The sequence below is a fragment of the Amphiprion ocellaris genome, chromosome 9 (assembly GCF_022539595.1).
Source record: "Amphiprion ocellaris isolate individual 3 ecotype Okinawa chromosome 9, ASM2253959v1, whole genome shotgun sequence".
NCBI lineage: Eukaryota > Metazoa > Chordata > Actinopteri > Pomacentridae > Amphiprion > Amphiprion ocellaris.
This window is the reverse complement of record NC_072774.1, coordinates 11,007,647-11,028,880: the sequence shown is the minus strand read 5'-3', so window position 1 is coordinate 11,028,880 and position 21,234 is coordinate 11,007,647. Positions and strand designations below refer to the sequence as shown.

Genomic DNA, 21,234 nt, shown 5'->3' with positions numbered 1-21,234 from the left:
ACTAATCCAATATATAATTTGGTTTTTAAGAGAGTAATGGACAATTAAAATAACTTAAAAATAACGTAAAATAGAAGGAACAGTATTAAATACTGCAATCCCACGACGACAAGAATAAAGTGTGTCAACAAAAACTAAATCTGTTGGTGGATTCCATTAAAGTCCTAATGAATGATAATAAAGTGTGATACTAAAGGTTTGTGGTGCTAAAAATCTCAAAGTAAAGATATCAAGTTGAACATCTGGATGGAGGTTGATAAAAGTTGACCTCCCTTCATTTCTCAGGAGCGACTCCATGGATTTTATGGATGGTGGTTAAAGACCTGCTCTTCTAGTCATCTTCCTTCTAGTCGCTGTAAAAAGTCACTCCATCCTGGCCGACTTCAACACCTCTTCATGACAACTTGTTCTGCCTCCGACCTCGTGGAAACTCAAGAAACTCGGGGAAAACCTGTCGAGACTCGAGGAACTCATCGAGACTCGAAGAACTCGTTGGGCGGGTGAAGGTGTGGTGGGCGGTAGGGGGAGGTGGGGGAGTAGAGGGGGGAGGCCGCCACCCACCTCCCCGCCTACTCTCCGCCCTGACTCCACCCAGACTCCGCCTTGGCTCCACCCGTGTGGTCACTTGGAAACTACGATGCCAAAGGGACGACGAAATTATTTCTTTTCATCTGATCTGTAGCTCAGTGAGTTAAGGATTTGCCTATGGAGCTGCAGGTCGCTGGTTCAAGACCAGACACTTCTTAAATTTTCTCAAAGTTCTGACAAAGACAAAGAAAGAAAAAGGCCGGTGGTGGGTCTTGAACCTGCGACCCTCCGCTCTGTAGTCTCTCCTCTTATCCCCCTGAGCTACTCGCTCAGATACAAATTCTTCCGGTTTTTGCGCATTTATTATCTATGTTTTGGCGTTTTCGAGTTTTTTTTTTAACTCGAGTCTCGACTCGACCATTTTTCTCAGGAGGTGGGACTTCAGCCTTTGTGCTGGAGGGTGGAACCCTCAGTTCCAAGACTTTCCAAGCCTCCACACCTCCCGAGTCCTCAGGACCTGAGCTTTCACACAGTCTGAGGGCTGAAATTGTCTAAGTCCCACAGTAGTTCTCTGTTAGATTGAACTTTCAGACAGTCCAAGGACTGATATCTTCGAAGTTCCTGAGTAGTTCTCTGTTAGTTTGAACCTTCAGACAGTCATAGGACTGAAATTTTAAAAGTTCTTGAGTACTTCTCTGTTAGTTTGAACCTTCAGACAGTCTGAGGACTGAAATCTTAAAAGTTTCTCAGTACTTCTCTGTTAGTTTGAACTTTCTGGTTAACAGAAGCCTTAAAACTTGTGACCATGAGTCTTGATTTCACATTTAGATCATCCATCTGAGTTCTTCTCAGACCTTCACCTGTGGGTTTTTTAGAAATCCTTAACAAACTTTGATTCTCTTCACTGAACTGTAAAGTTTGTGGAGATCAGAAGGTAACATTAGTTTGATCAATGCCTTCAACTACTAGTAGACTTTATCTGGAAAGCAGTTTTCTTAAATGAGTTCTTAGTAAATCTGTCCACAATCAAACCAAGAACATAGAAAGAGGAAATGTTTGAAGAAACAAGTTGATGTTTTCATTTCAGACTAGAAAACACTTTAATACCTTTATCTGTTTTTGCTCATTTTGATCCTTTTATTGTCTCTTCTGCTTAATTTGATCTTCTAAAGTTTAACTGGTGTCTTTTCAAATGTTTTGTCTTTAGTTTGATTCGTCTTAAATGTTTAGTTTTGCTCTTTTCTCACCTTTTATTCTTTTCTACTGTCTGATTTGATTTAGAAATGTTTTGTCTTTTTAATGTTTAATTGTTGTTTTCTTTGCTAATATTTAATTTTTCGATTAAATCTTTGTTAAATGTTTTACCACCTTTGAAAGTTTAATTTTGTTTTTAAATGATTCATTGTATTTTCTGTTTAATTCCTATTTGAAGTTTTATTGTCTTTAAGATTTAATTTCTAATTAAACATTGAATTTTTTAATTAAATGTTTTGTCTTTTTAAAGGTTTAATAATCTAATGTAATGTTTTGTATTTTTTTAAATGTTCAATATTCTTGTTTAAAAAGTATTTTTTAAATGTTTAATTATCTAAAGTATTTTCTCTGTAATTTTTAATAATGTTATTTTAAAAAATTTTTCTAATTTCAGACTTACGTTTTGTATCGTGTTTATCTAATTCAATATTTTGTCAGTTTAATATCATTTATTTGTATTTAATGTTTCATTTTATTAAACTGACAAAATATTGAATTAGATAAACACGATACAAAACATGTAAGTATGAAATTAAACAAAATTTTTAAAATAACATTATTAAAAATTACAGAGAAAATACTTTAGATAATTAAACATTTAAAAAATACTTTAAAATTTTTTTAAACGTTTTATTGTATTAATTTTTCCCCCTTTGATTTAATTGCTTTTTGTTATGTAGTTTATTTCTTTAATCTTCTTTTTCTGTCAAGATTTTAACCCCAACCCTAAAAATGAAATAAACCCTTAAATCACAATGAAAATACTTCTGTTGTCACAATCATGAGTTTGTCAATTATTCAGTTTATCAATTCAACTTTATTTGTTTAGCACCTTTTACACAGATGACAAAACTAAACAAGCAAAGAGAAAAAAAACTATGCTAAAACTATGATTAAAACTCAAAAACATTAAAAAAAAAAAAGATTTAACATGGTAATAAAATCTGTTGTGTCCAGGGGATGGAGGGAGTTTATTGAAGTCTTCTTGGGCTCACATGGGAAAACATTTAAAATATAAACTTGATATTCAGTTTAAGGAAACTGCAGAGCGACAGAAGAACCAACAATATCTCCTGTTTTCTCCTTTAATGAGTCGACTCTTCTTGTGCTTTCAGACCAAAGAACTACAGACTCTTCACAACCTGCTCAAACTCTTGGTACAGGACCTCACCACACGGGTCAAGAAGGTTTCCATCTCATTTCTACTCTGAAGCTCACCTTCTCCTGCTCAAACTGCTGACAAATGTTTCTGCTGCTCTAAAGTCTGGTCTCCAGAACTTCCTAAAAACTCTCAAAGTCTCTTCTGCTGCAGGTTGCTTTGTAGAACTGTTGCAGAAAAACTCACTAAACCACATGGAGGGGCCTCAAGATAGTCGTCCAAATGAAACCGTACAAAAACCAAACTAGCCAACCCAAATGCTAAAGTGTCCTGCAGCCTACCAGAGAACCTCTGAGAACAGAGAATCAGGACAGGAACTCTTACCTTCTGGACAACCAACGCTGGTTCTCAAACAAGAATACAGAATGTGTCTGACCAAAAACCTCTAAAGACTCACTACAGCCAAGATAAAGACACAACTCACCTGCACCAAATCCACTAATCACTGCACACATTAGTACCATGTGCTAACTGTGGCTAAAGAACCACATTTACCAAGACAACTATCCAGTACAAAGCCCTAAAACACACCAAGAAACACATTAAAGTCTATTTTACTGCTGGAAGCTGCAAGCCAACGCCTAAAGAACAAACTAAAGCAACAGAACCAAACCCGGTTCAGTGGTGAAGAGAAACAGAGGAAATGTTTGTCTGCAGCTAAATAAAGCAGGAAGACACTGAGCTGCTCAGGTGTTCCTGATAACACCAAGCAGCCACCTGGACAGCCAATAGGAACACAGCTTCCTGGAAGTCCAGAGGGCTGGCTTAGTGAAGTAAATTTAATTTAAAGTTGAAGCAGAAAGTTAACAAAGAAAGTTGAAAACCACCTTCTGATACCTGAAATCTCTAAGTTTTCACACAAAGAACACCTGAACATGTCAAACTGGTTTCATAGTAGAACCATCATTATAAAAACGTCATAGTATGGTGTGTTGCTCAAAAAACATTACGACTCGGCTGTCTAGGGTCGCCGAGGAGCAACACAAAAACAGGACAAACGCTGGTTTCCAGGGGGTTAGGCGGGTATTTATTTGAAAGAGTAAGTTTACAACAACACATGTGAGCAGAAAAATCACAAAGTCTGTCTTTAGTTCAGCTGAAAATATTAGTTTTTGTCTTTTTTATTGACCAAACTTTTCAGGAAGTAGATGAAGAATAATTGAAGCTCTCATGTAGAAGTCCAACTTATTTTAGATCCTTGTGGAGAGTTTAATCTTGGAGTTTGTACAGCTGTTGAGTTTTTAGAGTCACATGGATTGTTTTGGCATTTAATAACTGAGTCCTGAAATAAAATTACAGTTGTGGATTTGTCATTTAGTCTGTTGACCTAAAAGGTTGGTTTCAGGAAGTATTCCACCTACAAGGTCCTCACACATCCACTTTAAAGGAACATTCCACCAAAAATCCTTGGGCATGCACCTAAAATGTTGGTTTAACCGAGTATTCCATCCAAAATCCTCAGAGACCTGAGGGGCTGGGTAAAAGGAATATTCCACCTAAAACCTCAAATATAGACCCGAATGGGTGGTTTAGAAAAGATCCTTCAATGTAGACCAAAAAAGTTAGTATGGAGGAATATTCCACCTGATATGTAAACCTGAGAAGTTGGTTTGGAAGAATATACCATCCTAAACATCCTTAAATGTAGACTAAAAGACGGTTTGGAAGAAAATTCCACCTAAAATCCTCCAATGTAGACCTAAAATTTGAGTTTCATGGTATATTCCACCTAAAATTCACTAATGTAGACCTTGGAGGTTGGTCTGATGGTATATTCCACCCAACATCCTTGAACATAAACTTAAAAAGTTCATTCAAAGGAATATTCCACCTAAAATCCTTCAATGTAGATCAAAAAATCTTGGTGTAAAGGAGTATTCCACCTTAAATGTAGACCTAAAGGATGGTTTGGAGTAATATTCTACTCTAAAATCTTCCAATGTAGACCTAAAAGGTTGATCTGATGGTATATTCTATCCAACACCCTGGAACATTTACCTAAAAGGTTGGTTTAATGGTATATTCCCAGAAGAACCCTTGAACATTGGGCTTAATGGTATATTCCACCCAAAATACTTGTACATATACCAAGAAGTCGGTGTAAAGGAAATGTAGACCTAAAAGGATTGTTTAAAGGAATATTTAAAAGATTATTTTCATTATTTAATAATCTGTTATCAGTCAGAACCCTGGCAAACTTATTTTCATCAGTTTTTTTAGTGGAAGTCACAAATAAAGGAGCTCTTGGTTTTCCCTGGCGTTTCTGAGTCAAAAGCTGCTGTTTCAACACAGACACGTTCACATGCATCCACAAACCTCTCAGCAATCAAACACCCACAGACAGGAGGCCGGCTGGACCGAGGCTCAGCGGCGTCCTCAGACCCACGAGTCGGGGAGTCGCTGAACTTGTTGGTCCGGTTTGAAGGCCTCCATGTGGTCCAGTAGAAGTCCACGTAGTCAGTGTTGGCTTTGAACCGCAGCGACTGGCCGCCATCAGGTGGACCGGCTCGTCCTCGTAGGGCTCCTCCTGTAGCCTTGAGGGGACCACAGGAACATTCAGTAGCTGTTGGAGTTCTTCCTGTCAGGCTCGTGGTAGAACGGCTCTGAAGAATCTTGTACTTGTCTTATCTGGAACAATCTAACAGCCTAAACTGTTAACAGCGGTGTAAAGAAGCAAACACACAGGCATAGATTAGGACTCAAACTGGATTTATTTTAGAAAACAAATCAACTTAGAGGCATTTGTTCACACGTGGCTGAATAGGAGGCCGTCCAATCAGATTTGAGGTCTTCACTCTGTAGGTTGGTTGTTTGGTGAGACTCTTGGACCTCCATCAGCTGACATGGATGTTGGATGGTCTTCCTCTCTAGTGCCAGATGATTCATCCATGAATTCAGCAGCTACAGACTGAAATGAAGCTCATGCTGCCGTTATTGAATTCCTGTTCCAGATCAAATGTTCAGAGCTCACCTTGAATGTAGCCGTCTGCTGTCTGGATCGTTTTTCTCATTGTAGTCTTCAATAAAGTCTTTTTCCTCATGTCAGGATGTGGTGAGACTCTTTCTCAGTCTCTGCAGACGTCCCTCATTGTGCATCTCCAGAGAAGAAACAGAAAAACTGATCACTGCTTCAGCATCAAACGCTCTCCAGCATTGAGAGTGTTTTAGGAATTCATTCATTGTGTTGTGAATTTTGAAGGAGCAGAAACTTTACAGCTGCCAAATATATGAGCTCCAATTCTGGATGTTTTGGGAAATGAAGTTCATCAAATGAACACTTGATTATTGCTGATAACTCTCATTAAATTACTGAAGAAATCTAACATAAAAACCTGTAAACTCTCAGGCAGCTTTTGTTAAAGTTTGTCTATAATTCTATCATCATGTTCTGGAACCAGGACTCTGCAGAAGTTCCTTCAATCAGATACTTGTGTGTTTCTATTTAAGGCTTCAGGTTTGAACGTACAGCAGAGGATTAGAAAGGAGTGATTTTAATGTTTAAATCAATCCAGTAAATGTTTGGAGTAAAAATGATTAAAATTTTGATTGAGACAGATTTGTGTCAAATAATATTGTAGAGTCTCACTAAAATATATCCAAATGAGTTCAGTGTATTTACATTTTATAGAATATTTGATTTCTTAATCTCAATACTGTAGGGTCTGACCCTAAATATTATAATGATATACATTTAAATAATAAATATTGTAGTGCAGAGTCATAAACTTTAATCAGCTAAACTTACAAAATAAATATCACTGCACAATCTTAACCTGAACATTCATATTATTGAAGTAAATTTACAAAAATCTTGATATTCTAGAGTCTTAACTGGAATATTTCTAACATTAATCTTTTTGTATTGTGCTGATAAACAACAATAACCCGACTTTCAGATATTTATTGTCTGCGATTGTGAGACTAAATTCCTCCACATTCTGGAGCTTTACTTGCAGCAGCTGTAGGTATTAATAAAAATAAAATCTGTTCATTTCCACATTATGCACATTTATTTATTCTTAATATCTAATTCAATTCAATTCAATTTTATTTATATAGCGCCAATTACAGTCAAATTGTCTCGAGACGCTTTACAGAACCCATATGCCTGACCCCCAGAGCAAGCCAAAAGGCGACAGTGGCAAGGAAAACACCCTTTTAACAGGGAAAAAAACCTCGAGCAGAACCCGGCTCTAATGTGGGGGGACCCATCTGCCTGCTGGCCGGGCGGGTTGAGAGGGACAGAAGAGGTAGAGAGGTAGAGATAGAGGGGTAGAGATAGAGATAGAGGGATACAGATAGAGGGGTAGAGATAGAGAGGTGGGGGGGTGGGACACAAAGACCATAAAACACAGCCACACATCTGAAGCATCCAGCATCCAGCTCTGGGACCAGGGACACTCGGAGAAAGGACACAGAAAGAAACAGAGTGAATGTAATGCAATAATGGTATATATAGTAAATACATAGGTAGTTAGAGAAGGGCTCAGTGCATCAAGAGAGGTTCCCCAGCAGCCTAGGCCTATAGCAGCATAACTAGGGGCAAACTAAAGGGACGTCAAGAGGGGAAGTCAGTTTTGCAAATGAAAACACCAGCCCACCCCGTCAGGGTCCCCCAGTCAGCCCTAACTATAAGCTTTGTCGAAAAGGAAGGTTTTAAGCCTGGTCTTAAAAATAGAGAGGGTGTCCGCCTCCCGAACCCAAACTGGGAGCTGGTTCCACAGGAGAGGTGCCTGATAACTGAAGGCTCTGCCTCCCATTCTACTTTTAGAGATTCTAGGAACAACAAGTAAGCCTGCAGTCTGAGAGCGAAGAGTTCTGCTAGGGTAATATGGTACTATCAGATCTTTAAGATATGATGGAGATTGGTTGTTAAGAGCTTTATATGTCATAAGAAGGATTTTGAATTCTATTCTAGATTTAACAGGAAGCCAATGAAGAGAAACCAATATAGGAGAAATATGATCTCTCTTGCTAACTCCCGTCAGTACTCTGGCTGCAGCATTTTGGATCAGCTGTAGATGTTTCAGAGAGCTATTGGGACAACCTGATAATAAGGAATTACAGTAGTCAAGCCTAGAAGTAACAAATGCATGGACTAGTTTTTCTGCATCACTCTGAGACAGGATGTTCCTGATTTTCACAATATTTCTCAGGTGGAAAAAGGAAGTCCTACAGATTTGTTTTATGTGAGTTAAAGGACATGTCCTGGTCAAAGATAACACCGAGGTTCCTCACAGTAGTACTGGAGGCCAATGTAATGCCATCCAGAGTAACTATATGCTTTGAAAGCAATTCTCTAAGATGTTTGGGGCCAAATACAATGACTTCAGTCTTGTCTGAATTTAGTAGTAAGAAATTATAGGTCATCCAGGTCTTTATGTCCTTAAGACAATCTTGCAGTCTAGCTAGCTGATTAGTTTCATTTGGCTTCATAGATAAATACAATTGAGTGTCGTCAGCATAACAATGGAAATTAATACAGTGCTTCCTAATAATGTTGCCTAAGGGAAGCATGTATAATGTGAACAGTATTGGTCCTAAGACAGAACCCTGAGGAACTCCATGATTAACCCTAGTATGCTCAGAGGAGTCATTGTTGACATGCACAAACTGGAACCTGTCTGATAAGTAGGATTTAAACCAGTCCAGTGCTGTCCCTTTAATGCCAATAGAATGTTCTAGTCGCTGTAATAAAAGTTTGTGGTCGATTTTATCGAATGCTGCACTAAGGTCCAACAGAATAAGTATAGAGACCAGTCCATTATCTGATGCTATGAGAAGGTCATTAGTAACTTTCACCAGAGCTGTTTCTGTGCTATGATGCACTCTGAAGCCTGACTGAAACTCTTCAAACAAGCTATTCCTTTGTAAATGTTCACATAATTGATTTGCAACTGTTCTTTCCAGAATTTTGGAGAGAAATGGGAGGTTGGAAATTGGTCTACAGTTGGCTAAAACATCTGGATCTAGAGTGGGCTTTTTAAGTAAAGGTTTGATTACAGCAACCTTAAAAGCCTGTGGTACATACCCTGTTACTAGAGAGAGATTAATCAGATCTAACATTGAGGAATTAATTAAAGGTAAAGCCTCCTTGAACAGTCTAGTTGGGATAGGATCTAAAAGACATGTTGATGGTTTGGATGTAGAAACTATTGAAATGAGTTCAGAGAGATGTATGGGGGTGAAAAATTCTAAATATCCATCTGGTCTTACAGCCAATTCTAAAGTATCTGTACTCGATGATACATCTGTGACATTTGCAGGAAGGGCCAGAGTAATTTTTTCTCTAATCGTAATAATTTTATTTGTAAAGAAGCTCATGAAGTTGTTACTGCTCAAAGCTAAAGGAATACAAGTTTCAACAGAGCTCTGACTCTTTGTCAGCCTGGCTACAGTGCTGAAGAGAAACCTGGGGTTGTTCTTGTTTTCCTCTATTAAAGATGAATAATATGTTGTCCTGGCATTACGAAGAGCTTTTTTATAAATTACTAGACTATTTTTCCAAGCTACATAAACTTCCTCTAAATTAGTGGAATACCACTTCCTTTCCAGCTTTCGGGACGCCTGCTTTAAAGTCCGCAGCTGGGAATTATACCAAGGAGCAGGTCCTCTCTGAGATAGAACTTTCTTTTTTACAGGTGCAACACTATCAAGTGTTGTACGCAGTGAGGCTGCAGCATTATTAACAATATAATCCACTTCTGTGGGGGTAAAATTATAATATTTCCCTTCCATTATATCAGTAAGTTGTGCTGAACTAAATAGAGAGGGTATTATTTCCTTAAATTTGGTCACCGAATTGTGAGACAGACATCTACTGTAATGATATTTATTCTTAACTCCTATACAATCTATTGTTGTAAATTGAAATGTTATCATAAAATGGTCAGAAAGAAGAGGGTTCTGGGGAAATACTGTTAACTGTTTGATTTCTATGCCATAAGTCAGAACGAGGTCAAGGGTATGATTAAAACTATGAGTTGGTTTATTTACATGTTGAGAAAACCCAATTGAGTCTAATATTGAATTAAAAGCAGTCGTAAGGCTGTCACTGTCCACGTCAACATGAATGTTGAAGTCACCCACAATAATGACTTTATCTGAGCTGAGCACTAAATCAGATAAAAAGTCTGAGAATTGAGATAAAAACTCAGAGTAAGGAGCAGGAGGACGATATACAACAACAAATAAAACTGGTTTCTGAGCTTTTAAATCTGGATGAGAGAGACTGAGAGTAAGATTTTCAAATGAACTGTAACTAGGTTTAGGTCTCTGGTTCATTTTTAAGCTAGAGAGGTATCTCAGACTGAATGGTAGCTGGCAGTAAAAACAAACTCATCTGCTGGACTGAATTTCCCAAAATGGAAACATGGACAGAATTTAACACTCATGTATCCATGGCAACGCTAACGTTTCTGCTTCTTACCAAAGTTCACAACACAAGTAAAGATTTTAATGTAAAACTTCAGGGATGATTGCTGACCATAAGTATTCTGATCAATACTTCATGATCAATATCAGGACAGATGTTACAACTCCAGCTGTTGCATTAGACTGCAGTTATTCACAGAGAAATTAAAACATCACATTCCTCATAAAAACTAGATGGGACTTTTATTAAATAAAGTGTTGGTGAATAAACAGTGTAAAAAGTGCAAAGCAGCTCCATTAAATCAGGAGATGTGAGACTTCCACAGCATGGATCACCATCTGCTGTGTTGATTCATAGCTGAATGTCAGAATGAACTGAGATAGAAAAGCTGCTTTGAGCTGCAACATTACGGTCTGACAATCCAACACCATCACAGTTTTCATCTGGTTGTTTTGCTCCAACATGCTGTGAAGTTCAGTTTTTACCTGAATCAATACAGAGATTCTATTTCCAACCAAGACTGGAATAAAAATTAGAATGTTGTGATGTTATTAATGCAACTAAATCCTTTTAGATGGAAGGATTTACTTCTAAGTTCTAATTCAAGTTTCAGTTGGAGCACATTGCATTCACAAAGAAAAACAGCGATACCTTCATAGCAACATTTAATAAACCTAAAGCTTCCCTGTTGGCTCATTGGTGGAGTTTGTTACTGAGCATCTGAACCTTAAATCCAGTGAGACGACCATCTTCAGTCGAGGCCAGTCAGAGAACTTCAAGACCTTCCATCAGCTGGACCAGATGTGGCATCATCTCCCTCTGAACATCTGGATGACAGGAGAAAAGACAGAAATCAAACACAGATCACAGAAATACAATTTATTCACTTTCATCATTTTATAAAAGTAGCATGAACTTTATTAAAACTTGACAATATCAGTAATGAAAGTAAATGTTTTTATCTCGTGTTGAAGCTAAATTTAAAGTCAATTTTAATGACAGTTTATCCTGAGAGGAGTGAGAATGGAGCTTTTCTTTCCTTTTTAGAATATTCCCTCAAAATATTCTGTTTATTATTGGCTTTAGAAGCATTTTTCTTTATTTATTTTTACCTACCTCAGACTGATGCACTTTGCTGGTTTGCAGATAATTTCATGTACAATGACAATAAAGATCTTCTATTGTAACATATTTTGCTAAAACAAGAACTGCAAACCTTCTCAACCATCTCTCAGGCTGCAAAATTCCAACTGTGACAAAGAATTATCTGATGTAGTTATTATTATAATCTTTACTGAAACAGCCCTGGAATTAATAAAAATCTGTATATGGATATGATTTTCTCTGATGGGACCACTAAAACCGCATACAATAAAGTAAATCTCTTCTGCACTGCACACATACTACACTTTTGTATAACTCTGGATGTCAGAGTAAAGGCAGACAGATCCACCAATCAGCCACAACATTCTGACCACTGACAGCTGAAGAGAACAACATCCATCATCTTGTTCTAATGCAACGTTCTGCTGGGAAACCTTGACGTTCATGTGGATGTTTGACATGTACCACCACCTAAACACTGCAGGACAAACAACCCCCTAGTCTCCATGGCAACAGCAGTCCTTGATGCCAGCTGCCACCCTCAGCAGGACGAACTAAAACTGCTCAGGAGTGGTCCGAGGAACACGACAGAGCTAAGCTGTTCACCTGGGTTCCACACTCCCCACATCCAGATCTGATTGAGCATCTGTGGGATGGTCCAGGATCAGCCTGGTCTAGGTAGGACCCACCCTGCAACCTGTTCTTTAAAATATGCTTTTTTTCGTAAAGTTCACCTGACGAGAATTTTTTTTCTGTGCTATATTTTTAGGCCCTATTATTTCCTAATAAAATGTCACTTTTGAACCACTTAATGTTTAGTCCACAGACCCGCAGTCAATGGTGGAATACTAAAAATAAAAATTTGAACAAAAACAGAAGCTTTCCAGTAGCTTCTGATGATTTTATGCAGAAAATTTGCTTTTGCAAAGCTGCAGGGAGCTTTTTAGACACCGTTTGGTCTCCACAGCAGAGGTGGAAAGTGAAATGTTAGCATGATCCATAGAGAGACGTTAATTGGAAATACAGTGTGTTACAATAAACCACAATGATCCTTTAAGATGGAGCTTTGTAGGTCGACCTTCCTCCACCTCAACCCTGGACAGGAGAGCTTAGATTAAGCTCCTCTTTAACTTTTTCTCTGCAGATTTTTCTCCATAAAATTCTAAACTTTCACTCCTGATTGCACTCTGAGCTTCACACAGACACACACTGATAACACAGCACCACCTCCGGTCACTCAGTAATCCATTTAGCTGCACTCTCCCTCAGGTTATCTCTCAGATCTCAGCCTCCGTCTGCTGCTCCGATCGATCGATAGCGGCAACAGTGATCAAACCTGCTGAGCTCACCGTCCACTCTCAGCTGTAGCACCACCTGATCAGCACTGTAGCGCCAAATTAGCCTGAAATACTTTAGGAAACAGCATCTTTGTCAACAACCAGCAGGTGAATATGTTGGTAATTAGCTCAGAATGCTGGATACCTGGCAGCTAATCTCTATGTTTTCTCTCAGCCAGAACTCAGAAATTAATTGTTTAAAAGTCAGTTGTTTTTGTTTTGTTTTTTTTAGCTGCAGGCTGTTCACATTTTTTTTGCCTCGATACACAGTTTTCTCCTTGTTTCTCTACAGTGGATATTCAGTTTGCAAATTTATCATGAAACAGATGAACACCAAAACCAGTCGATATGATCGTGTAAAAGGAATGTTTTCTTTCTAAATAAATAAATAAGAAACATGACACCATTTATCAGCCTACAAACTGTAAAAACAGAAAAGAATCATTAGACTTCCAGTTTTCCAACAGCCCATGAATGTATCATGCCTCACGCACAGTTCCATCAGAAACAATGAACCAAATCTGAGCCTAAACTCATTATAGTTTATCAATATCACATTATTCTACATGTGTCTTTTAAGATTTATCCAAAAAGATATTGTTTGCAGTAACCAGAATCTGTCAAGACAGAAAAAAAATCTCCCCTCGTTGCTGCAGCTGATTCCCATGACTGACTCAGAAAAATAAAAGTGGCATGGCTCACAACAGTGAACAGAATCCGAATATTCAGATCTCAAAATAAATATTCGGATACCACCGTCACAACCGAATATTCAGATATTTGGGTCCAGCCCTAGTTTTCACAAGTTTCTACAAAATAAATGCCGCATGGCTCAAAAACAGTACACAGAGGAGCAAGCTGTTGGAAGATACATTCTGCATGGTGAAACATGGTGTGACAAACATGTGTCGGAAGAAAAATGGTCCAAAAGAAATCTTATCCAAAATTAAATTGTACAACTTCGCCAAAAATGTGTCTAAAATGTTTCAAAAACTATCTATCATGACACAAATATGATCAAAGGGACTCAAAATTGTCAACAATGAGTTCAAGATTGTTCCAAATGGCTCAGAATTACTCCAAGTTGATGAGTTAAAATTTGCCCAACATGTAAGTTTTCAGGTGAAATGCAAGCAGTTTCCACAGAGCAGAAAGGAGACGGCATGAGAGACTGAGAGGAAAAAACAACATAGTACATCAAAAGACAAAATGCAGCATGGCTTAAAAACAGTACACAGAGGAGCAAGTTGTTTTAAGAATTATTCAGCATGGTGAAACATGGTATGGCAAAAAGTTGTCCACAGTCACTTCAATAGTGTACAAAATGGGTTGAAAAAGAAAATTTGCCTGAAATTACTTCAAAGTGGTAAAAACATGTGCAAATTGTCTGAAAAAAAATGCCAATGAGTTTAAAATGGTTTGAAATAACTCAAAATGAGTCCAACTGGATGTGAAATTTGTCAAATATGACTTTATGTCCACACCAATTCAATGGCTTAACAGTGGTACAAATAGGAGCGCGCTGCTGGAAGATACATTCAGCATGGTGAAGCATCTTTCTACAACTGATGTGCAGATGTTTTTCAGATGCATTTATTGGATATTATCCCCTAACACAAAATAGTATAGATTAAAGCTTTGCAAGTCCTAGTTTTTGAGTAAATACACTAAGATCCTGTGGTTTCTGGATCAACAGGAACTCTTTCTCCACCTGAGTGGGCTGAAGTTGGACTTTAGGAAAGTGATTTTCTGGCTCCTCCTCCTCCTCTCAGCTCTGGAGGTCTCCTCACTGTCGGGAGGCATTATCATCGCTGCCGCCGGCTGTAATCTCTCGGATGTGTCGGCGGTATGTGGTGCTGCAGACACAGAGGGTGTAAGCTCCATTTTATTATTGACCAGGCGTTTCTGAGGGCAGATTACTTGAAGTCCTGCTCTTCTCTCGGCTTTGTTCAGGCTGCAGGTGCTTCGTCCTGATAACAAGTGTGAGCAGAGAGAGCAGAGCAGCAGCAGGGATTTCCTCTATACCTGAACACTGCTGCTGCCTCGGTGAAGACTGGAATTAGGCTGTTTCACGGAGGGATCTTCCAACTGGAACAGCCTTTTAATTCTCTCTCTGGGAATCCAAACAGTGTTGGTGAACAGATATGGGCCTCCTCTCTGAGCAGATATAACTCCATCTCCATCTTCTGTTAGTTGATGTGACGGTTTGCAGTTTGTTTCCAGTTTCATCTGATGGTGGCAGCGTTGTCACTCTGTTCCAATGCCTAAACCCAGACACAATGATACAGAAGAGTGTCTGTCTTGCTGACATTATTGAACAGCGTTTTAAAGAAGACATTTTACTTTAGTGTTCAAAGAGTATATTAATGTATTTTCAAATATTGTTCACATGAGGTTTAACATGAACCAGGACAGAGCGTTTTAACATTCAGAGGATGTCTGGACATGAAATGACCACAAAGAGACACAATACAACCACAGAGACACAAACTGACCACAAAAAGGCAAAATGATGATACAGAGACACAAAACAATCATAAAGAGATCCAAAACATCTACAAGGTGACACAAAATGACCACAAAGAGACACAAAACAACCACAGAGACACAAAATTACCACAGAGACACAAACTGACCACAAAAAGGCAAAATGATGGTACAGGGACACAAAACAAATGCAAAGAAACACAAAACAACCACAGAGACACAAAACAACCACAAAGAGACACAAAATGACCACAAAAAGACAGAGACACACAACGATCATAAGGAGACCCAAAACATGTACAAAGTGACACAAAATGACCACAAAACAACCACAAAGAGACAAAAAAAGGACCACAAGGAGACACAAAATGACCACAAAAATACAAAATGATGATGATAGAGGCACAAAATGATCATAAAGAGACCCAAAACATCTACAAAGTGACACAAAATGACAACAAAACAATCACAGAGACACAAAATGATCACTAAAAGACAAAATGTTTATACAGAGGAACAAGATGATTATAAAGAGACACCAAACAAATACAAAGAGACATAAAACTACCACAAAAGGACACAAAATGATCATTAGGAGGCATAAAATTTTTATAATGACACAAATCATAAAAGACGCAAAACCACCACAAAGAGACTCTTTCGATCAACCACTGTGATTGGATTTCAGTCACATTTGTGTACAAAAACTGCTTTGCTGGGCCTGTCCATCCTCCCTGACCTTCTCCATCTGAGGTTTTATGGATCTATAACAACATGCAACAAGCAGAAATCACACATTTACTCATTTATGTTTAACCTCCTTAAAATCACAGAAAAGCCATTAAGTTGTTCTCTCCTTTCTGCGAATTTAGCTAAGTAAACATATTGACCTGACTGACAAACAGCATCAAAACGGAGCTGCTTATTTCAGATTTTAGCCTCGGCGCAGAACATACAAGAGATGATTTGAATAACATGCCTTTTTCATTTCTAAATGTGAAGCTGCTCCCCAGAGTGTGAGAAGGAGATGGAGTTGAAATATCACCTGTTGTCTTTAAAATGAGGCCATGCCTGCCTGGAGCTGCTCCATCAGGGCAGGAAATAATGTGGTGTTGCTCACGTCTTCCATATTTGACCCCCCGCCAGCCGCCGGCTATCCCTCACCTTCTACAGCACAAGGACAAATTACAGCCCAACACCGGATCAGACCATCAGGCTGCAGGTGAGTCGCAGGTAAACTCAGGAGACTCACTATAATTACACCGAGCCATAATTCATGTGTCACTACAGGAGGCAGCTGGTTCCCGCTGAGGTATGGACGCAGAAGTGAGGAGTCAGGGAGCCCCGAAATATCACAGAAACACACAACGTCCAAACTGAGGCAAAACACAGAGACACAAACAAAACAATACAAGACATAAAATGAACACACAGAGACATGAAGCAAACTGGTCATTAAATAACTATAAAGAGACACAAAATGATTATTTGGGGACGCAAAACAACAATATTGAGGCAAGACGACTACAAACACACAAAATAACCGCAAAGAGACACAAAACGATCAAAAAGATACAAAATAGACAATATATTTTAAAAAAGTGAACAAACTGAGACATAAAATTCACAGAAATACACACAATATAAACAAAAAGGGACACAAAACAAAAAATACCAGACAAAAAAAATAACAAAATGAGATTTAAAAATAACCACAAGGTCACATGAACTTAATATAAGTCAAAGACATGAACAAATGAGACACAAAAGGATCATGAGGAGAACAAAACAACAAAGAGAAAATGTCCACAAATAGACACAAAAACACAGACATAAAAAGACCACAAATACACACAAAATGACCACAAGGGATACAAAATGATCTTGAGGAGACGGAAAACAAAGAGACAAAATAACAATAAAGGGACGCAAAATGACCACAAAGACAAGAAAATAAGACAAAGAAACATGATTTGAGTACAAATAGACACAAAAAGATGACAAAGAGACACAAAATTTTCACAAAGACCCCCAAAAAGTAAGCAGCCATATTGATTCCAGGCTTTTTAAGTGCTTCTAAAATAAATGATCAAATCAAATCATCGATTTTCTTTTATTCCTGTCATTACAACTGTGTCATTCTGCACAGGAGACATTTCTGAGTTCTCTCTACTTCATGGTTGCACTGAAAAATGAGCTCAGTGAGGAAAAATGACCACAGAGACAGTTTGGAGTCCAGTTGGTTCTGATCAATAAACTAACACTAACATTCCTCATCTGTGATTAATTAAATCACAGAAGTCATTTAGAAACAGGAACAAACATAGAAGAGTCACTTAAAAAGAAAACATCAGTTTCTGCCAATAGACAGAAAACACTAATTGGTTGTTTTTCTTGTCGTGAGAGAGGAGGCGTTTTTAATTTGTTGGTGTTCAGCTCGTCACTGCGTTGCGATGTTATGTTTGTCAGACATGATGTGGGTTTGTCTAATAATCAACTGTGATGGACTGAATTTAAACACTGGAGTCTCTGTTTGATGTTAGAACAGCTTCAATGATTGAGGAGGGAATTTCCATCAACTAGTGCGTTTTTTGTTTCTGTGCTTCGTCTCCATTAAACCTCCATTAAAGTGAAGCAGAAGTGTGTCAGCAGACCCTCAGTTCAGAGGAGCACGAGCGAGTAACAGAAAAAAACTACTACTACTACAAAGAGATGCGAAACAATCACAAAGTGTCAAACACAACACAAAATGATCACGAAAAGACAAAACACTACAAACTGGTGCACAGTTACTACAAAGGGACATAAACTGACCACAAAAGATGCAAAATAGTCATAAAAACATGTAAATTGGCCACAAAAAGACACAAAGTCACTACACAGAGACATGAAGTAACTACAAACTTAACTTCTTCAACTACTTTGTTTACTTGTATCTGACATTTTTAGGTTTTATGACAGTCTGTGTATAAATATTGAATGTCAGAGTAAAGAGCAGTAACACATACAGATGTGGGGTTACAGAAGTTCAGTTCCACTGATAAACACCGTTTTATCAGAATACAAACTGAACCTGAAATGCAGCACATCCGTCTCGGTTTCCTGGTGTTCTGGTGTTTTTGTCTTCAGCTCAGAGCGTCGTCCTCGCCGCTGCCTCCTGCAGATAAATGGCGTGTCGAGCCTTTATTCACTCCCAAACCGCTCGTTTAGGAGTCACCCAGCAGACACATAATGGGTTCGGTAATGAGCGGCTCCACGCTCAACAATGCAGCAGATGGACCTTTTTCTCTGCAGCAGTCATTGTTTCACCGCTGTGGTTTGAAAAGTCCTCTGTGGTGATGTTTACCTCAGCAGGAGGACATTATGCAGATAACACTGGGCACACGGCAGCGCTATAATAACCCAAACTCATTTCCTAAAGGGTCAGTTCACTCTCATCCAAACATATTCCCCACATTTCCCCTGTGGCATCTGTCCATGCTGGAGGACCTTCATTTTTTACTCATTTCTGCAGCTCCCTGGGTGAAACAAACTCATCACTTGTCTTAATAATCCAGCCTGATGTGTGTTTCCACAGCACTAATTACAAAAACATGCCAAAATGCTTGAGGGTTCATGTTTTCTCAGCTTAAAATGAACTGAATATTCTTTCTTGAAGGGGTGAAGACTGACTCTACTGCAGGTTTCCAAGAAAGTCCTGCTAACATTAATGCCATATATAAGATCTGCCAGGATAGAATCGCCAGAAGTTTCAATACATATAACATGAGCAAATGGAGACGCAAATAGACCAGAAAGAGATGCAAAATTACTACAAAGATGCTAAATTACTGTAAAAATAACTACAATGATAACAAAGAGAAGCAAAACAACTACAAAAAAATGCAAAACGACCGTAAAGAGCCACAGAAGAGACATAATTGATGCAAGGACACAAAAAAAGAACGAGTTGCAAAAGAGAATCAAACTTACATGCAAAAAGACTAGACACAACTTCCAAGACTCGCAAAATGACCACAAACAACTAAAAGATTGAAACAGTTCATAAAGAGACAAATGATGTAAAATGGCTTCAAAGACACTACAAGACACAAAAGCCCACAGACAAAAAAACAAACAGAAACAGGCACAAACCCGCACAAAATAAATGCAAAATGGCTAAAAAGGACTTTAAGAACTTATGAAATTACCACAAATGAGCAGAAGGATATGGCAAGAGGCCACAGACATGAAAAGATACTGCAAAGACACACAAAAGGGCCGCTATGAGACAGAAAGCAACCAGAAGATACAGACCGACAAAGAGATCCAAAATGACTAAACGACCTCAGTGACTCACAAAAAGACCACATAGGAAGAAAAAACAACCAGAAGTAAATTAAAAGAGACAGAACTGGCACAAAATGACTTCAGACACACAAAAGGACGACAATGAGCAGCAAAAACCTGTGAGGCACCACATTGAGAGATGTACAGAGATGCAAAATGATCACAAAGACACACAAAATGACCACAAAGAGATAGAAAACGACTATAAAGAGACAAAAATGACCAAAAAGAGACACAAAATGACAAAAAAGCACAAAATGACTACAAAGGCATGTAAAATAACACAAAAATATGCAAACTGACCACAAAGGGACAAAAAATGACAAGAGACACAAAATAATGACAAAGAGATGCAAAAGGATGGCAAAAGACACAAAACGACTACAAGGAGAAAGCAAAACGACTACATAGAGATGACAAGAGACACAACAGGACAACAAATGTAGGTCCTTTAGTGTTGTTTGTCAGTGACTCAATGTTGTCTTTTTATGTTATGTGAGGACAGATACTCAATGACCACAAAGAAACAAAACTGACAACAAAGGGACACCAAATGATGACAAAAAAAAACACAAAAGGACTTCAAAGAGATGTATAATAAAAGCAAAATATGGAAAATGACCACAAAGAGACGAAAAATGATGACAAAAAGACACAAAACGACTACAAGGAGATACAAATTCAAGATGGCGCTGCTCCAGAGTGTATCGTATTCTTACTGCTTCTTATTGTTTCTGTCTGGAACAGGTGCACAACACAATTCACTGCACATTATACTATGTACAATTGTGTTTGTGACAACTAAAGGTCTTGAATCTTGAATCGAAATGACCACAAAAATATGCAAAATGACCTCCGGGAGAAGCAAATAACTACAAAGAGATGTAAAATGACTACAAATATGCACAAAATGACAACAAAACTTTTGCACTCAGGTTTTCACTCCATGTTTTCACAGTTGCAGGATATGAAGACGAGTCGACACCACAGACAGAGTCAGCACTTGTTGATCTGATCTTCAGCGCAGCAGTAACAGCAGACTGTTTAAATGTAAAGAGAAGTTCAGCAGCTATACTGAAGAAGTAAGCAGAAATAAAAAGCAGATTGTGAGTGGGGAGCATCATTACTGGCTAATCTTTAATTGGATCTTTCAGACAGTTTGTGAGCAGTGAAGGCAGCCTGCAGCTCTGACTGATCATTTATGACACATTCATGAATACACAATCAGTCTCATGTCAGCTCTCATTTTCTGTCCATGTGCTGCGGTCATTCAGCAGAGAAACAAACACTAACCGGCTTCTTTTAACTCTCTCACATGTTGCAGTTCACTCTGCTCAGCCTTTGTGTTCTTTCTGCCTCCAGAGTTCTCTCTTAATATTTAAACCCCTTTAGAAGTGCAAACATTAGACTCCACAGACACTTTCAGTCTTCATTATGTGTCCATTACTTTGATATTTTTACTTATTTCTCTCCTGACAGCAGTGCGGTGGTTTCATCATTGTAGCTGGAATCTCTCAACAGTGTTGGATATTATGACTGTATTAACCTGAAACACAACCTCATATTTAGTCTGATGTAAAACCTGAAGCCAGCAGGCGAGTAGATGTTTCACAGTCAGCTGAAAGCAATGAACAAACTGACAAATATAACATGAACTGACA

At 38.3% G+C, this 21,234-nt stretch overlaps 1 protein-coding gene across 1 annotated transcript in view; it reads right to left on the bottom strand.

Annotated features, from left to right (window-relative positions):
- Positions 1-11,007: 11,007 nt before the first annotated feature.
- nek11 (NIMA-related kinase 11) overlaps positions 11,008-21,234 on the bottom strand; it is a 127,516-nt gene continuing 117,289 nt past the window's right edge. The window contains exon 19 of the mRNA XM_055013743.1: positions 11,008-11,143. Within this exon, the coding sequence (XP_054869718.1) occupies positions 11,082-11,143 (62 nt within the window). The 3' untranslated portion in view covers positions 11,008-11,081. The remainder of the gene's footprint in view (positions 11,144-21,234) is intronic.